We start from the raw sequence: 19810 nt of genomic DNA on the forward strand, positions 1-19810 counted from the left end.
AAAAAATTATAGACTGCGGGAAATTTTCGCATTTACATAATGTATTGCCCCATCATCGACCACCAAAATGCACTACCTCATTATAGTTGATCCTTGTTCCTTGTGAATAGACCTATTTTTATATTAGGTTACTAGCGATTTTGATTTGTTATTTTCGCTTTATAAGTAAAGAAAATTGTGTTTTCTACGCTTAAATTATGATAATTTAGTATAAGATAAATGCAATAGGCTGTTGCACACCTCTCTCATGAGAATGAAATTAGTCGAAATAAGAGTACATTAGCTTCCAGGAACCTATCAGCACTTTTGGTTGTAAAAGATGCACGTGTGCTTGTATAAATAACGTTTAAATAATGTATAAATAACACGTCAAAATAAAACGGTTTTTCAATGGTTCAAGAATTCAACTTTTCAATTGGCGTTGCCATTTATTATATATAGTTGATAAGAGTTGGATACCGCGTGCGTAGCACGCGGGATTCCAACTAGTATATATACATATGGTTATAGCCTATATGAAAATGAACATTACAAAGAATGGTAAACAGTAGGGACTAGGGAGTTATGTTTCCATACTAAAGCATTCACACTAATATGAGATTTATCATACCCGATGCCTTGAGAAACACGGTGTAACCTTATTTAAGTAATTATTTAAATACATATTAACTTAAATTATAAAATACAATGTACGAGTAATATACATGAAAACATATAATAATTTCATATGCGTTGTTGCCAGAAAATTTTGATCCATTCGCAATAGTAAGAAGATATTTTTTTTGAATAAGACGAGCTTCACAATTATGACTGTAATTTAACATATGAAATAGATACGGAGTAAACCAAACATATTTTAAAAAAAACACCAGATAGTCAGATACAAGAGCTATCTTTTTCTATTACAGGACATATATGCGATTTTAATTGTGTAACCCGCGATATTGACCACTGACAACCTTAATTAACCCCGATACCTTGATTAAGAGCTGTTATAAGAGACTCGGGTATAAAACGGTTCTAAATAAACTTGTAAAATGTCATGTTAGGTACATTAAACAAATCACAAAATCAAAAGGAAATGTGATATTAATTTGGAGATGATTTGAAATGATATTTGTGATTAAGTAAAGCGCGTCTATACAGTACATCGTATCTGATGATGCGACGTTAATAATTTGTTTCCTAAACTACAAAAAACACCATCAGTTACTCTATTATACTCTCCGCCGCTGCTCCCTTCTCTCTGTTTTCCACATTCATCTCCGTAATCAGCAATATTATTCTTCCTCTTAATAAATTCATATTTCATAATTTAGAAATAGAAATGTACTACCCCAATTTCCCTCAATTTCAGGATATTTTCTTTATTGTCTTCCCCTTTTATTCATCTTAATTATTATTCTCACCAACTCATTCAATTTTCCAACTAAGCAAACCCCTTTTTCAGTGAACAAATTTACTGCTTTCCTTCTTCTCCCTTTTATCCTTCAATTTTTGAGTTATTTTTGCCACATTAACTGATCAACCTCAGGTTAGCTGTTCATGATTTTGCATTTTTCATTAGTTTTTCTCTTATGGCTTGCTGGTTTTTTTTTTTTTTTTTTTTTTTTTTTTTTTTTTTTTTTTTTGTGTTTTGAATTCTGGGTTTTGCTTTGTTTTTTAATTTGTTTATGTTTTTAATTGGGTTGTGGGGTTTATGTTGAATACAAATTCTTGTTTGAGTCGGAGAAACGGGTCAAATAGATAGATGAGACCAGAGACAAAATGCCTAGGGAGATATGGGTAGTTGACCCATTTTACAACTAAGATGGATATGGTCGTCTTAACGAAGACCAACTGGTTGTTGAATTGAGTCTCTAAACCTAATTTTTTGGGTTTTTTAAATGATAATTTAATGTGAATTTTATATTGTATGATGGTTGATGAATGTTGATAGTGGTACTACTCTTTCTGCATGTAAGTAGTGAATTTCTGTAATATTTTATTTATTTTTTAAAATTAAACTTACTTTAGAATTGAGCCCTCCATCCCAATCATTTGTTTACCTTTCATCAAAATAACCATCACAATGAATATAAAAGTTAAACAAATGATTGAGACAGAAAGAGGACATTAGAAGGAATTGTAATTTGGATATTAATGTCATATAATGTGATCCTGTTATTATAAAGGAGTATGTTGTTAATTATGAATTTCCCTAAATTTAGAACACACAAATTTCATTAATTTGATCATGAGCATTATGTAGAAATTGATGTAGAGCTCCTCAAATAATGGAAATATACTCAAATTTCGTCCTTTTTGAATGCTATGTTTTGGCTATGTTTTATTGATTACTCATTCTTCATTTACTCATCATTAAACATTTTTTTTTTACAAAAAAGCCTGTTAAGTATAGGTGTGTAGTAGAAGATATTGAAAATCAAGGTTATATCACTATATGTTAGAATTCGAAAGAACACAGGTGTACACCGTAGAAAAACTCAATTACGTTTTAGGGAGCTGATGATAATTGATGAATTTTATAGGTGGGATATCTATTTCAATGTGCATGGAGCATTCCAGGGTTTTTACCCTGGGGCCAGTTGTTGTTCAGACGGTTGTTCTTGTGGTGTCATTACTCCTGGTGACGACAACTGCACTCGCCCCATCTGATTCCGATGCAATGCAGCAACTTAAAAAAAATCTGGACTTTTCATCATCAGATGTTAAGTGGTCTAATGCGGACCCGTGTCAATGGGAAAAAGTCCAGTGTGAGCTGAATCGAGTCACTCGTATTCAGCTAGTTCAGCAAAACCTGGGTGGCTCTCTATCCCCTGCAATTGCCAACCTGACAAACCTTAAAGTGTTTGAGGTTATGACCAATAATTTATCGGGTCCATTACCGAGTTTCAAGGGGTTGAGCTCACTCCAGACACTGAATGTCCATACTAATCAGTTTGGTTCCATTCCCTCGGATTTCTTTGACGGGTTGACCTCTCTTGCTGCAGTTTATCTAGACAACAATCCGTTTAGTCCTTGGTCTATACCAGATGGGCTTCAGAGTGTGGTGTCTTTGACGAATTTCTCTGCGGTCTCTGCAAATATTGTTGGTAAAATACCTGATTTTTTCAATTCCAGCACTTTCCCAAGTTTGGCGAATTTGCATTTGTCATTGAATAGCCTTGAGGGTGGTGTACCCTCGGGCTTTGGGAGTCTTCCACTCCAAACCCTGTGGTTGAATGGGCAAAAGGATTCAAATGGCGCTCGAACCCTTAATGGTACAGTTGAGTTTTTGCAGAACATGACCCAATTAGTACAGATATGGTTTAATATGAATGGGTTTACTGGTCCTATACCGGATTTATCAGGACTATCAGGTTTGGAGTATTTGAATTTGAGAGATAATAGCCTTACCGGTCCGGTGCCTCCCTCTTTAACGAAAATGCTGTCGCTTAAGGTGGTCAATTTTACCAACAATGCTTTACAGGGGCCAACCCCTAAGTTCAGTTCTTCTGTAGCTGTTGATATGCTGCCTAACCTGAACAGCTTCTGTTTGACTGACCCTGGAGTGGAATGTGATAGCCGTGTGAATGCTTTAATATCCATTCTCGAACCGTTTGGGTACCCTTTAGAATTAGCAAATGCATGGAAAGGCAATGATCCTTGTACCTTTACGATGGGGATAACTTGTTCTGGAGGCAACATTAGTGTCATCAATTTACAGAATAAGAACCTTAGTGGTACTATCTCGCCTAATTTCGCAGCTCTTACATCAGTTCAGACTTTGAATCTTGCGCATAATGACCTCATTGATACCATTCCCGATGCACTAGCGACTATGCCTAATCTTAAAACGCTTGATCTTTCATACAATCATTTAAATCTGGATAAGAAGCCAGCTTTTACCCATACTTCGGTTAATCTTGTTAACAATATTGTTATTAGCCAGGCTCCTCCACCTGGCAGTAGTACTTCTGGTAAGTCTGGAGGAACTAGTTCCTCAGGTGAATCTAAAGGAACTAGTGGAAAGAGCTCAGGAACTGGAATAAAAGTTGGAGTCATAATTGGCGGTGTTTGCATTATTTTGTTTGCTGGTTTATTGCTATTGTATTTTTCGAGAAGGAAGAGGGTTCATGATAAATTACAATCTCAAACAATTGTTGTCCATCCTAATCATTCGGGATCAGATGGTGCTCTCAAAATCACAGTTGCTGGCTCTGGCGCCAACGGCAAGGCAATGAGTGAAGGTTATAGTCAAGGAAGTAATGGTCAAGGTGACGTCCATGTGATAGAAACAAATAGCATGGTCATTTCTATACAAGTCTTACGGAGTGTGACAAACGACTTTGCCAATGATAAAATCTTAGGAAAGGGGGGTTTTGGTACTGTCTATGAAGGAAAGTTACCCGATGAAACCAAGATAGCTGTAAAAAGGATGAACTCTGGAGCCTTAGGAGATAAGGGTCTGGTAGAATTTCAGTCTGAGATTGCGGTTCTTACTAAGGTTCGACATCGTCATTTGGTTGGTCTCTTGGGATACTGTTTGGATGGAATTGAGAAAATTCTTGTTTATGAGTACTTACCGCAAGGTACGTTAAGCAGGTATCTGTTTAACTGGAAAGAGGAAGGATTAAAACCCCTTACGTGGGCACAAAGGTTAACAATCTCATTAGATGTGGCTAGAGGAGTGGAATATCTGCATAGTTTGGCACATCAAAGTTTCATTCACAGGGATCTTAAGCCTTCTAATATTCTTCTGGGAGATGATATGCGGGCTAAAGTGGCTGATTTTGGACTTGTTCGACTTGCGCCCGATGGAAAAACTTCAATAGAGACCAGACTTGCAGGAACTTTTGGTTATTTGGCACCTGAATACGCAGGTAAATAATTTATTTCCTGATACCATTAAATATATTCGGAGTATTTTTTTTTTTGGTTTTCCTTCATTCATAATACCTGAGTGAACATGAGGTAATTACAGTACTTAAGATAGATATTTGGGTTTAGATGCCGTATACACAAATATTCGGGTTGGCCTCTAATGTGAGACTGTATCATACAGAATGCAATCCATACATTTATGTTGTTTTACTCATAATAATAATGACAGGTCTAGGGCTTCGACTTAGTTTTAACTTTTTAAGTGTTGAATTTCTTTGACATTATATTACACACCAGTTTCTCTGAGATTTGATATTTACATGCTGCTACTGTAAATGATTCTCTGGACTTGAGATAGATATTTGTGCATAGCTCACAATTCTGTTTGTAATTGATGTTTTCTATCTTAGTACATAGATCTATATTTGGTTGTGAATTGGCACATCAGTATTGTATACTATAGCTATGCACAAATGCGCGGACTTTGCGTGATCTGCAATCTTTTTTCCAAAGTTATCCTGGAAAATTTGTTCATCCACAGTAAACTTCGTTAGTAGTCTAAATACTTTTGTTATTAATCGTTCTGCCTAAATTGTTTTTTTCTTCTTGCATATTTGACAGTGATGGGACGCATAACTACAAAAGTCGACGTGTTTAGTTTTGGCGTTATCTTGATGGAGATGATCACAGGACGAAAGGCGCTAGATGAGTCTCAACCAGAGGACAGTGTTCACCTGGTCACTTGGTTCAGAAGAATGTACATCAACAAGGATGCATTCCACAAAGCCATTGACCCCACCATTGATCTAGACGAAGATACACTTGACAGTGTCAACACCGTTGCTGAGCTAGCGGGTCATTGCTGTGCAAGGGAGCCGAGTCAAAGGCCTGAAATGGGTCACGTAGTGAATGTGATCTCTTCTCTCGCACATAAGTGGAAGCCGACAGAAGACAGCTCGGACGACCTGTTCGGGATCGATTTCGACATGAACTTACCACAAGCCCTTAAAAAGTGGCAGGCACTTGGAGATAGCAATACTGATACTTCTATGTCCTCATTCTTTGCAAGCGGGGATAGTTCCCAAAGTTCTCAGACAAGCGTACCAACTCGACCCTCGAATTTTGCTGAGCCTCTTACCTCTTTGGATGCTAGGTGAGGCTGGTATTAGTGTCATGCAACCGAAAGTGGTACATTATAAATACTTGGTAGTATGACAATCAAGTTTCGTCTTGTTTGTTCATTCTTCGACCTTCTTTATACCAGGTGTTCAAATGGAACATCTAGTGCATACATAAATAGTTTCTTGGACTATAGTATTTATAGAGTTGAGATTGATGTTCCTTATGCATCGACTTTTCTCGGCTTTTAATCTTGCTGTGTATCTGTGAATTGTCCTCCATCGCAAGTAACCAACTGGTTGTGAATGGCAGAGAGCGGAGGGCCAAAGAGGCGCCACAGTCCCGGCACAAAACTCTTGATTTTTCACACTAACTCTCGCTCTAGGTACTTACGGAGTGCTGACTAATTAACCAACTTGTATTCAACACATGTATTCTTGTATCTAACTCATAGGACCATACATATGCCCAAAATGCGGATACATTTTTATCTACGAGCGGTCCTCCAACTGGATGTTTTTACAACACGAAAAATGGTCTGGGTTTCAGTCAATTACCCGAGTGGCCGAGTTATGATAGATGAGGGTGAGTACGCATACCACAAGCAGAAAACAACCCTGGATTAAGATGGTGCGAGTGTGCGACCCATGTCTTTGCCTTGTGATATAAACTAAGTACACAATTGACAGACTGAGACAACCCCATAAAATACAAGTAAATGTGTGCCTAAATCGTTCATAAGTTGTACGGTTATACTTATTAGTCAAGATTAGAGGGTCACAAATATTATTACGGTTGTCTCGATTAATTCTTTACATTTTTTTTAATTTGGGCGTGTTACTCATTTATTTACTTTCCCTTCTCGTGTGTACCTTTTTTTACACTTTTTACATTTTTTAAACAGTTTTCTGTAAAAAGTAAACATTTCTTTTCTCTCCATTTCCTCTCACAATCTATTTAAATAATAATTATTCTTTCACTCTCATTTCCCCTTTATTTTTAGGAAAAAATACAAATAACCACCTTGTATTTACGTATTTTTACAAATAACCATCATGTATTTCCGTTTTTACAAATAACCCCCAAATTTTTATGTATACTCCCCAATCACTACCGTATATTTGGCCCGAGGCTCATTATTCATATTTTCCGACTCTTTAATTAACGATTTTTCTGAAATACACATATTAGCCTTATCCACCTAAGTCCTAAACAACACAACATATCCTAATCCATTTTTTCCCCCAAAAACACTAAGGGTCTGTTTGGATAGGAGGATTTGGAGGGAAAGAGAGGGGAGGAAAAGGAAGGGATGATAAATCTTTTATTTGGTTAGCAAAATGAAGGTGGATGAATTTTGAGGGGAGGGAAAATGAATCCCTCCACTTCCCCTCCAAGCCAAATTATTTCCTCTCCAACAAAGGCAAGATTTGGAGGGAAAATGACCTCCTCCATTCTCCCTCCCCTTCCCTTCCATCCCTTTCTCTTCCCTCCTTCTCCCTCCCCTCCTTTTCCCTCCACTTTTACTGGTGTGTTTGGATTGAAAGATTTGGAAGGAAAAGAAAGGGAGGGAGAATGTAGATTTAAAATCCCCTATTTGGATAGCAAATGAGGGTGTGGGTAAATGGAGGGGGAGAGATTTTGAGGGATCCAATTTTCCTCCTCTATGGCTAATCAAAATCTCTCTACAATAGACAAGATTTGGAGGGGAATTGTATCCAAACACCCACATCCCATTCCCTCTCCCCTTCCCTTCTCTCCCTTTCCATCCCTTTCTTTTCCCTCCAAATCCTTTAATCCAAACACACCCTGAATCTCCCTCTTCCCACTCTCTCTTTTTTTCAATTCAATGCCCGGTGGGAAGCAGGCATGGTGACGTGAAAGGCGCAGCGGAGTTGGGTCGATGCAAATTTAAGTAATCCGTGGTTGCTGGTCGGCAGCGGAGTCGAGTAGCTGGTGGATGTGAACGGAGGAGCAGGTGTTGTTGTGGCTCAGTTGTGTCTGTAACGGAGTCGGGTGCAGATATTTTATATCCGACATGAGTATTCGAAAAAGGCTCAACCAGCGAGACTAGATGGGACATTGAAAATGGACCACATTCAAATCACAATAATATACTTGCTCTTGAGGAAACATTACATTACCCAAATCCTACTTTGTGTTATTCTAACAAGGTTTTCAACCATTTCATTACCAATGTTATTATGATGAAATTGATTATTTTTGTTGATGTTTTGTGGGTGAACAGAACATTCACGATTTTTGTTTTTGTCTTGTCACCAATGACGTGTGTGAATGCGATTTATCTTGTGGTGGTCAACATTGAGGTGCGGCCAACCATGGAGGTGTGTTTTGACGTCCGATGTCGAGTTTTTTGGACGGAGAAGTTGACTGTGAATTGGGTTCTTTGATGATAGTGATTTTGATAGTGGATCAGATGGTTATCAATGGGGAGATCAAGGGAATGAATACATATCGTTGTCTTTTGTGGTTCATCATTATGAATTAACAAGAAATTGAATTGACATAAAGAGGGTGGGGGAGATTGGGATTAGAGAGTTGAAACAATTTGGGGATTTAGTTTAGGAGATGATTTGGGGAAAAAAAAGTAGTATGGAGATGTTGTATTGTTTAGGTGGGTGAGGGTAATATGGGTATTTTAGAAAAAATGTTAATTAAAGAGTCGGAAAATATGAAGGGTGGTGCTCATTCATGGACGAGTTTTACTCATTTATGGACGTAAATGTCAATAATACCCTTTTTATTTTAATGATTTTATTTTAATATCCTTTTTAGTCTCTCTCTTCTTCATTTACTTTTTACTCTCTCTAACTACAAACCATTAACCACTACCCGGCAGCCACCATCCACCACCGTCATCGTCGTCTTCCTTGCGCCACCGGCCGGTCTTGACGACCTCCTTAGACCGGCCATCAGATAATCTCACAGATCCGCCTCCCACTGATTATCTTAATCAGGTCGATTTCTCGTCACTTTTTGCCCTTTTCTCTCTTTGTTTCATCAAAACAAAAGAGAAAGAAAAAAGAATTTATAGAAATGGATATGTCAACTTATTGCAGCCTTAATTCATGAAACTGGTATAAAAGAGCTTGAAGAAATGGAGAAAGAAAGCAGTAGTAAATTGAAAACAAGCAGTTAACAACACCATTCACGTAGTAGCAAATTGAAAAGGAAGCAATTGAAAACAAGCAATTGAAAAGATGCAGTAGCAAATTGAACTAATTGAACTGCAACATTCCCAATTTCCCATTTATGTAGAGTCGTAGACCACTGTAGAACTATTGTCAAGCAATTGATATTTTTACAAACCCTAATTTCATTAGTCTAATTAATCTACCTATAACATTGTTAATGAAGTAAATAAAAAAGAGATTATTACTTGATCGACATGAGAACTAGCATAGTTGATTAATCTACGGATTTGATTAATTTTGTGCAAAAGGCAATTAGAGAGTGTTTGTTTTTTTGTTTTTTTGGGAAAAGGGTAAGGTATGGAAAACAAATGGCAAAAAGTCCGTGAATAAGTAAAATGCGTACATGAATGAGCAACTACGAATAGCGAGCCTCGGATCAAATATACGTTAGTGATTGGGGAGTAAACATGAAAATTTGGGGTTATTTGTAAAAACGAAAATACATGGTGGTTATTGTAAAAATATGCAAATATATGGTGTTTATTTGTAATTTTTCCTTATTTTTATGCGTAAATTTAGAACCGTTATATGTTGCCAAATGCGATTCGGACCGTTAATAAAACTTGTCTCTCCATTTTTTTCGGGAAATCTTTTTAGGAAATGGAGAGAAATTGGGCTCAATATATAGCCTGGTACTGACCGGACAAAAGACCTCGTTTTACCAACAAAGTTTGCAACTTTGATATCAGAATCAGAAACAAAGTAGTCCGTATTAGGCTATTAGCACAGGTTTTCTTACAATGGATCGTCTTAGGCACAGAGAAAGAGTGGTCTTTTCTGGGTTTACTCATTCCGAAGTATGAAACTTTTCTTATCTTTGCATTTTTTTTTTTTTCATATTTATGCATTATTTTCATCTGGGTTTTTTTATTAGGTTTAATTTACTGTCATCTTGCTTTGCTTTGCCTCCTCAACTTTATGTTTGTTGGGTAGTTTTCTTCTGCCATTGTCCTATTCATCAAGTAATTCATACTATGTCTTTGCTTTGTTGACTGATTTCCCTAATTCATTTTGTTTAATTTGATTATTTGTTCTGGAAATTTGGTTTATGAATAACTAAGTTTTGAACTACACTGTATGTCTTAATACTGTCAGGGTGTAATTACAGGAGATTCAAAAAAGAGCTTTTGTGTGTGTGTGTGTGTGGGGTGGATGGGGAGCTATTTTCGTTGCGAAACGGGGTGATGATCTCAGAGAGTTAAGGCTTTGTTTGGATTGGATGTTAGTGAGGAAGGAGAGGGGAGAGGTATGGTGGGAAGGGGAAGAGGGAGGGAGAGGGGGAGATAGGTGAGAGGGAACGGAAGAAGGGTGTTTTCCTTCCGATTCTTTAATGTGTTGGAAGTATTTGATTTGCAAGCTAGTAGAGTTAGGAAAGCAATAAAACACCCCTTTAGTCATGACTGCTTTCACTTTCAAACATAATGTATAAGTTATGTGTTGATGTTGATAATCTAAAATGTATATTGCAACTTTGTCATGCTAAATTTCATCTTGAATTTGCCCTTTTGAAGATGTCAGTTTCCTGATGATCAGCCTCATTCAATCGTGTCTCCATGAAAGAATTTCGTTCACAAGACATATTTTGTCTGTGCATGGTTGTGCACTTGTGCATCTCGAGACTGTCTTGTCTTTGTAACATATTAAAAGAATGCAGGTTCCCTGACGGTGCCCAAAAATTGGCTGCTGTATTTGTTTTAGTTTTTAGTATTATTAATTTACTCCGTAATTTCCTATACCAAGGGTAGTGATGGTTCATCACTGAATTCTTGCTTACAGATTGAGAAACTGGAGAACTTGTATGCTGAATATGGTGAATTGTCGGTTAATCGGGATTTTTGCCTAAAAATTACAAAGAGTATTAAGTAAGTTCTAAACTTTATACTAATGTCTCTTGAGAGTGAACTAAGCAATGTTCTTAGTAGTTTTTTTCTTTTTAGGGCCTTTAGGCTTTGGCTGAACTCTTTCCAAATTTATATATTTTGCAGTCGTTCTTCAGGACGAGCTGGCAAACCTATTGTAAAGTGGGCTGAGGTGCTTCCTCTTATATACATACCATTCATTTCTGCCAAATTTTATGGCGGTCTCTGTTGTTTATCTAATTGCATCTCAGCTGTCTTGTAGGTGCAAAGTTGGTTTGAAGACCGGTTGCAGTCACATCCTATTAATGCAGCTTTACCATCTAAGAATGAGAAGGAAATTATTCCATCGCCTGATGTATCTAATTTTGCTGCTTGCCCAGATGTCTCTGATCCTAAAAAGACTAATGAATCTGACCAAGGCCATAAAGGTACCACATTTTGTCAGTTACTCAGTCTAAATGAACGAGTAGAGTTAGTTACAGTTCATGTGTTATTGAACTTACTTATTCCTTACTAATCTGGATCTAGCCTCTTTAACTTATGGATATCATCTGTTGAAGGTTATCAATGCCCCAATTGTCCAAGTGATTTATCTTTTGAAATTCCATATATATTTTGTAGAATATGTCACGAGTATCCTCTGGGAGGCTAGAATTAATTCCGTCTACTTGTCTATCTTCGCAGACTGCATGATTTTGTTTGCTAACGGGGAATTTCTTATTTCAAAAGAATTTTCGATGATTAGGCTCTATATAAGTTTATGACTTCCGATCACCCAATTGTTCTCTTCAACAACAACAACAACAACATCAGAGCCTTAATCCCAAAATGATTTGGGGTCGGCTGACATGAATCATCCTTTTGAACCGTCCATGGGTGAACGCACGCCTCAAAATGCGAATAAAAAAGGGAAGATGAAAAACAAAAAGGAAGAACAAAAATGTAGTGGAAAGTCAAGGTAAACTTAGGGGTTTTAAAATCGAATTCCGTCTTTCTTTTATAAAAACTTAAAATTTAAATCAAGAGAAAAGATTAAAACGATTTTTAAAAACCGAAATAGAGTTAAGGATCCGGAATGAACCCGGTAAAATCTATAAGAAAGTGGTTGGTAAAAAAATGTAATAAAGGAGAGAAGAATAAATAATTTAATTTCTTTAAATTAAATAAAAAACACTAAATCTGTCAAAAAACATCAAATACTAAAAATCCACATGTATCCTTTCCCTCCATTGTGCCCTCTCCGTCACCATACTCTCCTCAAGCCCCAGAACTCTCATATCGTGCTCTATCACTCTCAACCATGTCTGTCTCGGTCTTCCTCTCTCCTCTCTAGGGACCTTTTCTCGTTCTCCAAGTCTCGACCTCTCCTAATCGGTGCGTCCATAGGTCTCCTTCTCACATGACCAAACCATCTTAGTCGGTTTTCCATCATCTTGTCCTCTATTGGCGCCACTTTTACCTTTTCCCTAATCACTTCATTCCTTAACCGATCTTTCCTTGTATGTCCGCACATCCACCTCAACATGCGCATCTCCGCCACACTCATCTTTTGAATGTGACAATGCTTCACGACCAACACTCGGAGTCGTAAAGTAGGCGAGCGAGCCTAATTGCCGTGCGATAAAATTTTCCCTTTAATCTTTGGGGCATATCTTTATCGCATAGAAACCCTGAAACACTCTTCCATTTCAACCATCCCGCTTTAATTCTGTAAGCCACATCTCCGTCTAACTCCCCATCTTTTTGAATAATAGATCCTAGATATCCAATAAATCCAACCTCAACAACATTCCCATCGAAAATAATACTCCCCGCCTCTGTCGATCTCAACTCCGCCACCTTAGTGAACTGACACCTCAAATATTCAGTCTTACTCCTGCTCAGCCTGAATCCACGAGTCTCTAAAGTATGCCTCCACAATTCCAACTTTCTCTCCACCCCCTCTTTTGTCTCATCAATCAACGCAATATCATCAGCAAACATCATACACCAAGGGAACATCATACACCAAGGGATGTCGTCCTGAATATCCCTTGTCAACTCATCCATAACTATAGCATAGAGAAAAGGACTGAGTGCGGAACCTTGATGCACCCCGATGGTAATAGGAAATTCTTCCGTTCTCCCAACATTAGTGCGAACACTTGCACTAGCCCCCTCATACATGTCCTTTATGAGGTCAATATATTTTCGCGACACACCCTTTCTCGCCAAAGCCCACCAAAGTACTTCTCTTGGTACCCTATCATATGCCTTTTCCAAGTCAATAAAAACCATATGTAAGTCCTTCTTCTTGTCCCGATGGTATTCCATCAACTGTCTCATGATAAAAATCGCATCCATAGTCGATCTCCCGGGCATAAATCCAAATTGGTTTTCCGAGATGTCTACACATCTCCTAAGCCTTTGCTCGATTACCCGCTCCCATAACTTCATCGTATGACTCATAAGTTTAATTCCCCGATAATTGGAACACTCTTGAACATCACCTTTGTTCTTGTACAAAGGGACAAGAGTGCTTCTCCTCCAAGCCGATGGCATCTTGTTGCTCCTCCAAATCTTGTTGAAGAGCATGGTTACCCATTCGATCCCTTTCTCCCCGAAGCACCTCCAAACTTCTATGGGTATACCATGTGGTCCCTCTGCTTTCTTTGATCCCATCTTCCTTAACGCCTTTCTAACTTCACTCTTTTGTATTCTACGCACAAATTCCCGATTAACCATGCTTGGGGTTACCTCTACATCCCCAAAACCTTGTTCCTGATGTCCATTGAATAAATTATCAAAGTAAGAACTCCATCTAGCCTTTATTTCGTTATCCTGAACCATAACCTTGTCGTCCATATCTTTCACACACCTAACTCTCCCAATATCTCTCGTCTTTCGGTCTCCTATGCGAGCCAGTTTATAGATATCCTTCTCTCCTTCTCTCGTGTCCAACCTGGCATACACTTCTTGGTTAACTTTTGCCCTCGCATCCCGTACGGCCTTTTTAGCGGCTCGTCTAGCCTCCTTGTACTTTTCAAAGTTCTCATCACTCATGCATTTCCCCAGAACCCAATTGTTCTCTTATTTCGTTTTATTCGTGGCTGCTTGAAAACTGTCAGATATGCTTACAGCCGAGGCTGTTTTCAGGCTGCTAACATTCATTTACTTGAAGAAAGTGTGTGTACAGTAACTGCAAGGCTGTAATTCCTTCGTTCTCAATTACTTCAAGCTTTAACTATGATTTTTAGTCCCCGATAACTGTTTGGCTTCGTAGTCCCATTTAATGCTTCTGTATGCCTTTAGTTTAGAGAACCCAGTCCTTGCAAGTTCTCAGATTTTTCTTGTCTCCATCTTTAGCTAAGATTTCTACACTTCTGTCATTCTTTTCCTTGGTAATACTTTTCTTTTTAAATCTTATCTCAGTCTCTTCACTATTGGAAATAATCTGGAAAATTTTCATGTAGTCGATGCAAAACATTATACTAATTTCTCCTGCCTTCTTTATTTTGAGCAGAGGGTGAAAAGTTGCAAGATTTATCAGCGCTGGAGTTTGAGGCTAGGTCATCCAGGGATGGAGCATGGTAAGTACTAAGCGAGGCACAAGTACCTGTGAGGCCATTCAATTCTCCATTTTGATCCTTGGAGTAGAGTTTGAAGCAATGGTCGATGATACTTCATCCTCTTGTGCAGTCTACTTGTTCGGATGTTCAGACGTCTTTGTGATTGTATTTTTACGAAGTCATGTTGTTCACTCTAAACCATATAGTTTCTTAAGCTAGTGCCTTTTGCCTTCTGATCAGGTATGATGTTGAAAGATTCCTGAACCACAGAATTGTAAACTCGGCTGAAGTGGTAAGTGGCCATTCTTTAGCTTTCACTTCCAATGGTATTTTCTCATGTTATGTAGTAAGTAGAAGACAATTTCTGATTGCATTTAATTATAATTGATTGACGACAGCGTTGTCTTTATTAGTCCACATGCCATCAGGTCAGATGGTTTAATTCTTGAGAAGAATTGCTCCCTAGTAGTGAGCCAAACTTTCGAGCTAGAGGTAGTGGGTAGAAAACGAGTCCCGTAATAATTGTGTTTCTAAGGTTCTAATCTTTGCTACTTCTCCCTTGTGGGGTTGTATATGTGTCCAACACGACACTTAAATATACGACGATGAAATCTTTATTTGACCCTTACCACTTCTTCACTTCTCCAATGAGAGCCAAATAAGAGAGTCCCGCATGATTTAAAGCCTTTTTTTCGAAACATTTCTTTGTTTCACTTTACAAAATGAATATTTCAAATATTTCTGTTTCAAAGACATAGTCTGGCATCTATATCTCATTTTAGAACAGGGTCCCCATGTCTGAAAATTGAGCCATGGCCGAGTCCAACACTTGGATATGTATCCCGTGTGCTAGTAACATAGGTTTCAATCCATTTTTGCTAATGATTGGGGGGAATATAGTTGTCCAATAAGGTAATAACTCCACACAGCTTTTCTCTTCAAGTAAATTTTCTGCAAGTCTGGTATTCATATGAGGCAGACAGGTTGAGCTTTAGCTGTGTTGTATAATGCAGGAAGTTCGTGTCAGATTTGTTGGTTTTGGTTCAGAAGAGGATGAGTGGGTTAATGTGAAAAATGATGTGCGTGAGCGATCAATTCCCTTGGAGAATTGGGATTGCCAGAAAGTTAAAGTGGGGGAAGTCATGCTATGTCTTCAGGTAACGAACTGTAAGCCTTGCCTTTCTCGTTTGATGTTTTCTGAATGTTTTTTTATATAACGAATTCTTGTTTATACAAATTCTATGGAATTACTTTGCCAACCAATTTCAGCGAATTTGCTCTAGAGCTGCAAACAGTTTACAAAAAGACATGGACTTATTTCGGATAAATACTTTTCCCCAGAGTCCCAGACCCCAGTTTGCGATTTTTGCTTTTATCTTAGACCAATTAAAAAAGGTTCCTGTTTTTGTTGTCAATATTGGCATTCTTATGTCGCATCTTTTACTGAACAGGAAAGAAAAGATCAGTCAATATATTATGATGTGCGTATATTGGATATTAAGCGAAAAATGCATGATATAAGGGGCTGCAGGTGCATCTTCTCAGTTCAGTACATCCATGATAAGAGTGAGGCAAGTAACAACTCATGCATCCTTTGATACTGCCACCTACTTTTGTACAGAAACTTACGGAGTATATGAGAGAGACTATAACTAAATGTGAAAACAAACAAAAAGATATGATGGTATCACTTGTGACACCGTATCATACAAGAAGAATTTATGCATCCTTTGATACAGTCTCATATCTGAAAGGTCACATTTTGTCCTTTTTTTTTCCGAAACAGGAAAATGTTCGTTTGCGGAGATTGTGTCGCATTATATGACTTGACTCATGTTTATGAAGATCTTTTTGTATCGCCAGTTTTTGCTCGAGGGTTTGCAGTGCTTCGTTAAATTAGGGCGTAAACAAACTATTGAAGTGTAAGTGGTAATTTAAAATGTGAGGGGGAGAGTCAAACTTTTGTGTATATCCTGACTCGTACATCCAGCGGCAAATAGAAATTTTCCATGCAAGTTCTGTATCTTGCCTGATGCTTAGATGAACATCTTGTGCTCTTTTGAGAAATGGACGTGCAAGAAATTGGCCTAATCTAGTTTGCACAAATTTTTGTATGGACCCAGACTCCAACAGTAGTTGCTCTTAACCTATTTGTAGTTATATTGTGAGATCATTGCTCCAGAGTCCTACATACACTATTCTCGTTATTGATGTTTACGGGTTTTTCTAAAATGTGCCGTTACGGCACATGATAATAATCTAATTAGGGAAATATTGTTGAGAAGATATCATGATAAATTAGAGTTGAAACTCATATTTACCATAATTAGTGATATATTCTCAACAATATTTCCCTAATTAGCTAATTATCATATGCCCTAAGGGCACATTTTAGAAAAATCTTTTAGTTAATTAATTGTTCATATATGCTTTGTTTTGTTGTTAGTATTGTTACTTTTATTACATTCGTTATTACTACCGTTACTTTCATTGCTCTGCCGCAGTGGCGTTTCTTGGACTTCACGCATGGGGTTCAAGTTTATAAACAAAATTTTCTCAGAGATAAAATATCCTTTTTTTTTTGAGTAAATACAATATTCATTTATACCGGTAATACTAATGGGTTTATATAAATATCTATTTGATATAAATTTTAAGATTAAAAAATTTCTCATGAAAACTAATTCAGTAACAATAAAATCTCGGATATTTAACCATAATTATTATGTGAAAGGGTCACAGACAGTGAGACGGTCTCATTATGTAAAAAAGACATTTTATTTATTATTATTAAATAAATAAATTTTTGTATTAAAATAGACCATTTAATGTTGAAGGTTTCAAGGCTATAGCAAATTAGCAAGTTAGGGGTCGTTTGGTTGCCACTTAGAAAACATAGGCACTGGAAAATCCCATGATTTTGAAAAATATGGGTTGTTTGGTTGCCATACATGAGCAACCAAACACTTTTTCGAAATTCACCTGAGGGAACTTATTTTTCCATGAATTGTATTTTCCTAGAGCAAAAAACTTGTCCATCATGGGATTTGAAAACACGAATTATGTTATAAGCAATATCTACTCTAACAACTGCTCCACTCTCAGTTACGTGATTCTACTTGCCTTTTCAAATATTTGTTCCTCTGAATCAGCTGAACCCCCACTAAAAACGCCCCTAGAGTCCGCCGTAATTACTGTTACTTTCGTTACCGCCGTATGAATATTGATAATTTCACTACTCCCATTGTTGCTTCTATTACTTTCACTATTCCCGTTACTAATATAATTATTTCGTATAAAAGCGAATATTAAATACGAGTATAATAAATAAACCATGTTTAGAAACAAATAATTGTAAAAATGTGTTAAATCCGATCCGTATGTTGACTAACCCGACCCAAAATTCCGTATGAATCAGACCCATAATAACCCGAAATATGCAAGACCCATTTACCGAAATTTGAAATAACTGGACCCGTAATCCAACCACCCAACCCGTTAAATAGGTCTGTGTGTAGCTCGTTTGACACCAACATTAGCACATTACCAACATTGTTTCGTGGTCCTTTGTCTTGGTTTTTTGGTCCTTTGTCTTAGTTAAACATCACAATAGCATACCCAACTTCCTTTGTTCCTTCAAATTCCGTTGGTTTGAATTATAATGTTACTCACCTATTGTAGATGGGTATTGCTTGGCCAACTCACCTTCACAATTGAAAACATCTCATAAACCGAAAAACAAATCCTACGATTGTACGGAATTGGTTTTGTAACATGTTGTCGTACAATCTAGATTGCACGACATACAATCCTACGATTCAGATCGATCGATATGCTAACAACTTTAACTTTAACAATATAAAAGAACACCCAAATCCTACGATTGTACGACAAGACCATGTTGATGTCGTACAATCTAGATTGTACGACATACAATCCTACTATTCAGACCATGTTGATGTCGTACAATCTTGAACAATATAAAAGAACACCCAACCCAAGACCTCCCATATTCATCACCACAACATAAAAGTACTAAAGAAAAAAACTCCCTTAAAATTGTAAGAAAATGGGAGAAGAAAACACAAGAAAATGGGAAGGAGAAACAAGAGTAGAGATGCAAAACACAACACCAAAAGAAATATGGCCATTAATCTCAGACTTTTGTTCCTTAAGCAAGTGGGTCCCACATGTTAAAAGATGTTACTTAGTTGAAGGTGTACCAAATGAAGTGGGCATGATCCGGTACTGCGGTACGACGGAGTTCCCAAATGAAGGCGAACAATGGGCTAATGAGAAACTCCTTATGATTGACTCTTCAAACATGTGTTTTTCCTATGAGATTCTTGATAATAACTTGGGGTTTAAGGGCTATGTCGCGACGGTCCGATTGGAACAAATTGAAGGTGAAGATGGTGGGGTTTGTGGGTGTAGGATTGTGTGGTCTTTTGTTGCTGATCCTGTTGATAGGTTTACTTTGGAGGATTTGGTTGGTTTCATTACTTCTGTTGCTCAAGTTATGGCTAAAAGAATGGAGCAATCAATCTCTTTGGTTCGAGATTAATTGTATGCATGCTAGTCCCTCTCCGTATTAATTATAAAGCTAGTTTTAAACCCGTGCAAAATTGCACGGGTATGTATTTGGGCCGGTATTAATGTTTTTAGATGAATTTTTTTTTATTTGCATTTCTATTATAATTCGTAATTTATTTTCGCAGTACATATTTTATTCATTTCAGTACATTTTGTGTCATACTTTCCATTTGCCTACCCCTGAACAAAAAAACATTAAAACATAATCTCTCCATTTCTACCTCTTTCTCTTCTCAAAAGCAATCCAATTTTTTCAATTATGAATGAAAATCTAAGTGTAAAATAGCCATTTAATTCCTTAATCGTATTATTATTGATCAAATTATGTTATTCTTACTATATTGAAGGCTATTTTTAATTAATTTAGTCTTTATGCTTAATTTAGGGTTTCTAATTGATTGATAAAAGAGGGATGGTGGTAGTGGGTGGTACCAAGTAAGAAGTGGTTGGATTCGCCGGAAAAAGGGACGAGATAGGGGCTTGGTGGCTGGCGAGGGTGCGGACGCAAGGTCGGGGGTGAGATAAAGACGGAAGGAGAGGAAAAGCGATTGTAGGGGGAGTGGCTGGGTGACCGGTCAGGGTGACGCGCTGCCGGCGATAGTATTGGGCC

General features: G+C 37.5%; 3 protein-coding genes across 3 annotated transcripts; all 3 read left to right on the forward strand.

Annotated features, from left to right (window-relative positions):
• Window positions 1-1217: 1217 nt before the first annotated feature.
• Window positions 1218-6215, forward strand: LOC141612158 (receptor protein kinase TMK1-like). The gene is made up of 3 exons (XM_074430877.1): window positions 1218-1534; window positions 2532-4865; window positions 5488-6215. Exons 2-3 carry the CDS (start codon window positions 2549-2551, stop codon window positions 6021-6023), a joined length of 2853 nt encoding a protein of 950 aa, XP_074286978.1. The 5' UTR covers window positions 1218-1534; window positions 2532-2548; the 3' UTR covers window positions 6024-6215.
• Window positions 6216-9782: 3567 nt separating this feature from the next.
• On the forward strand, window positions 9783-16800 carry LOC141612159 (protein SAWADEE HOMEODOMAIN HOMOLOG 1-like). The gene is made up of 9 exons (XM_074430878.1): window positions 9783-9997; window positions 10977-11062; window positions 11186-11231; window positions 11322-11487; window positions 14562-14628; window positions 14848-14899; window positions 15621-15764; window positions 16059-16178; window positions 16394-16800. The coding sequence occupies exons 1-9, from the start codon at window positions 9941-9943 to the stop codon at window positions 16430-16432; spliced, it is 777 nt and encodes a 258-aa protein (XP_074286979.1). The 5' UTR covers window positions 9783-9940; the 3' UTR covers window positions 16433-16800.
• A 1489-nt stretch (window positions 16801-18289) lies between these two features.
• On the forward strand, window positions 18290-19321 carry LOC141615232 (lachrymatory-factor synthase-like). The gene has a single exon (XM_074433685.1). It carries the CDS (start codon window positions 18677-18679, stop codon window positions 19169-19171), a length of 495 nt encoding a protein of 164 aa, XP_074289786.1. The 5' UTR covers window positions 18290-18676; the 3' UTR covers window positions 19172-19321.
• Window positions 19322-19810: the final 489 nt, after the last annotated feature.

Source organism: Silene latifolia, chromosome 11 (genome assembly GCF_048544455.1).
Source record: "Silene latifolia isolate original U9 population chromosome 11, ASM4854445v1, whole genome shotgun sequence".
NCBI classification, from domain to species: domain Eukaryota; kingdom Viridiplantae; phylum Streptophyta; class Magnoliopsida; order Caryophyllales; family Caryophyllaceae; genus Silene; species Silene latifolia.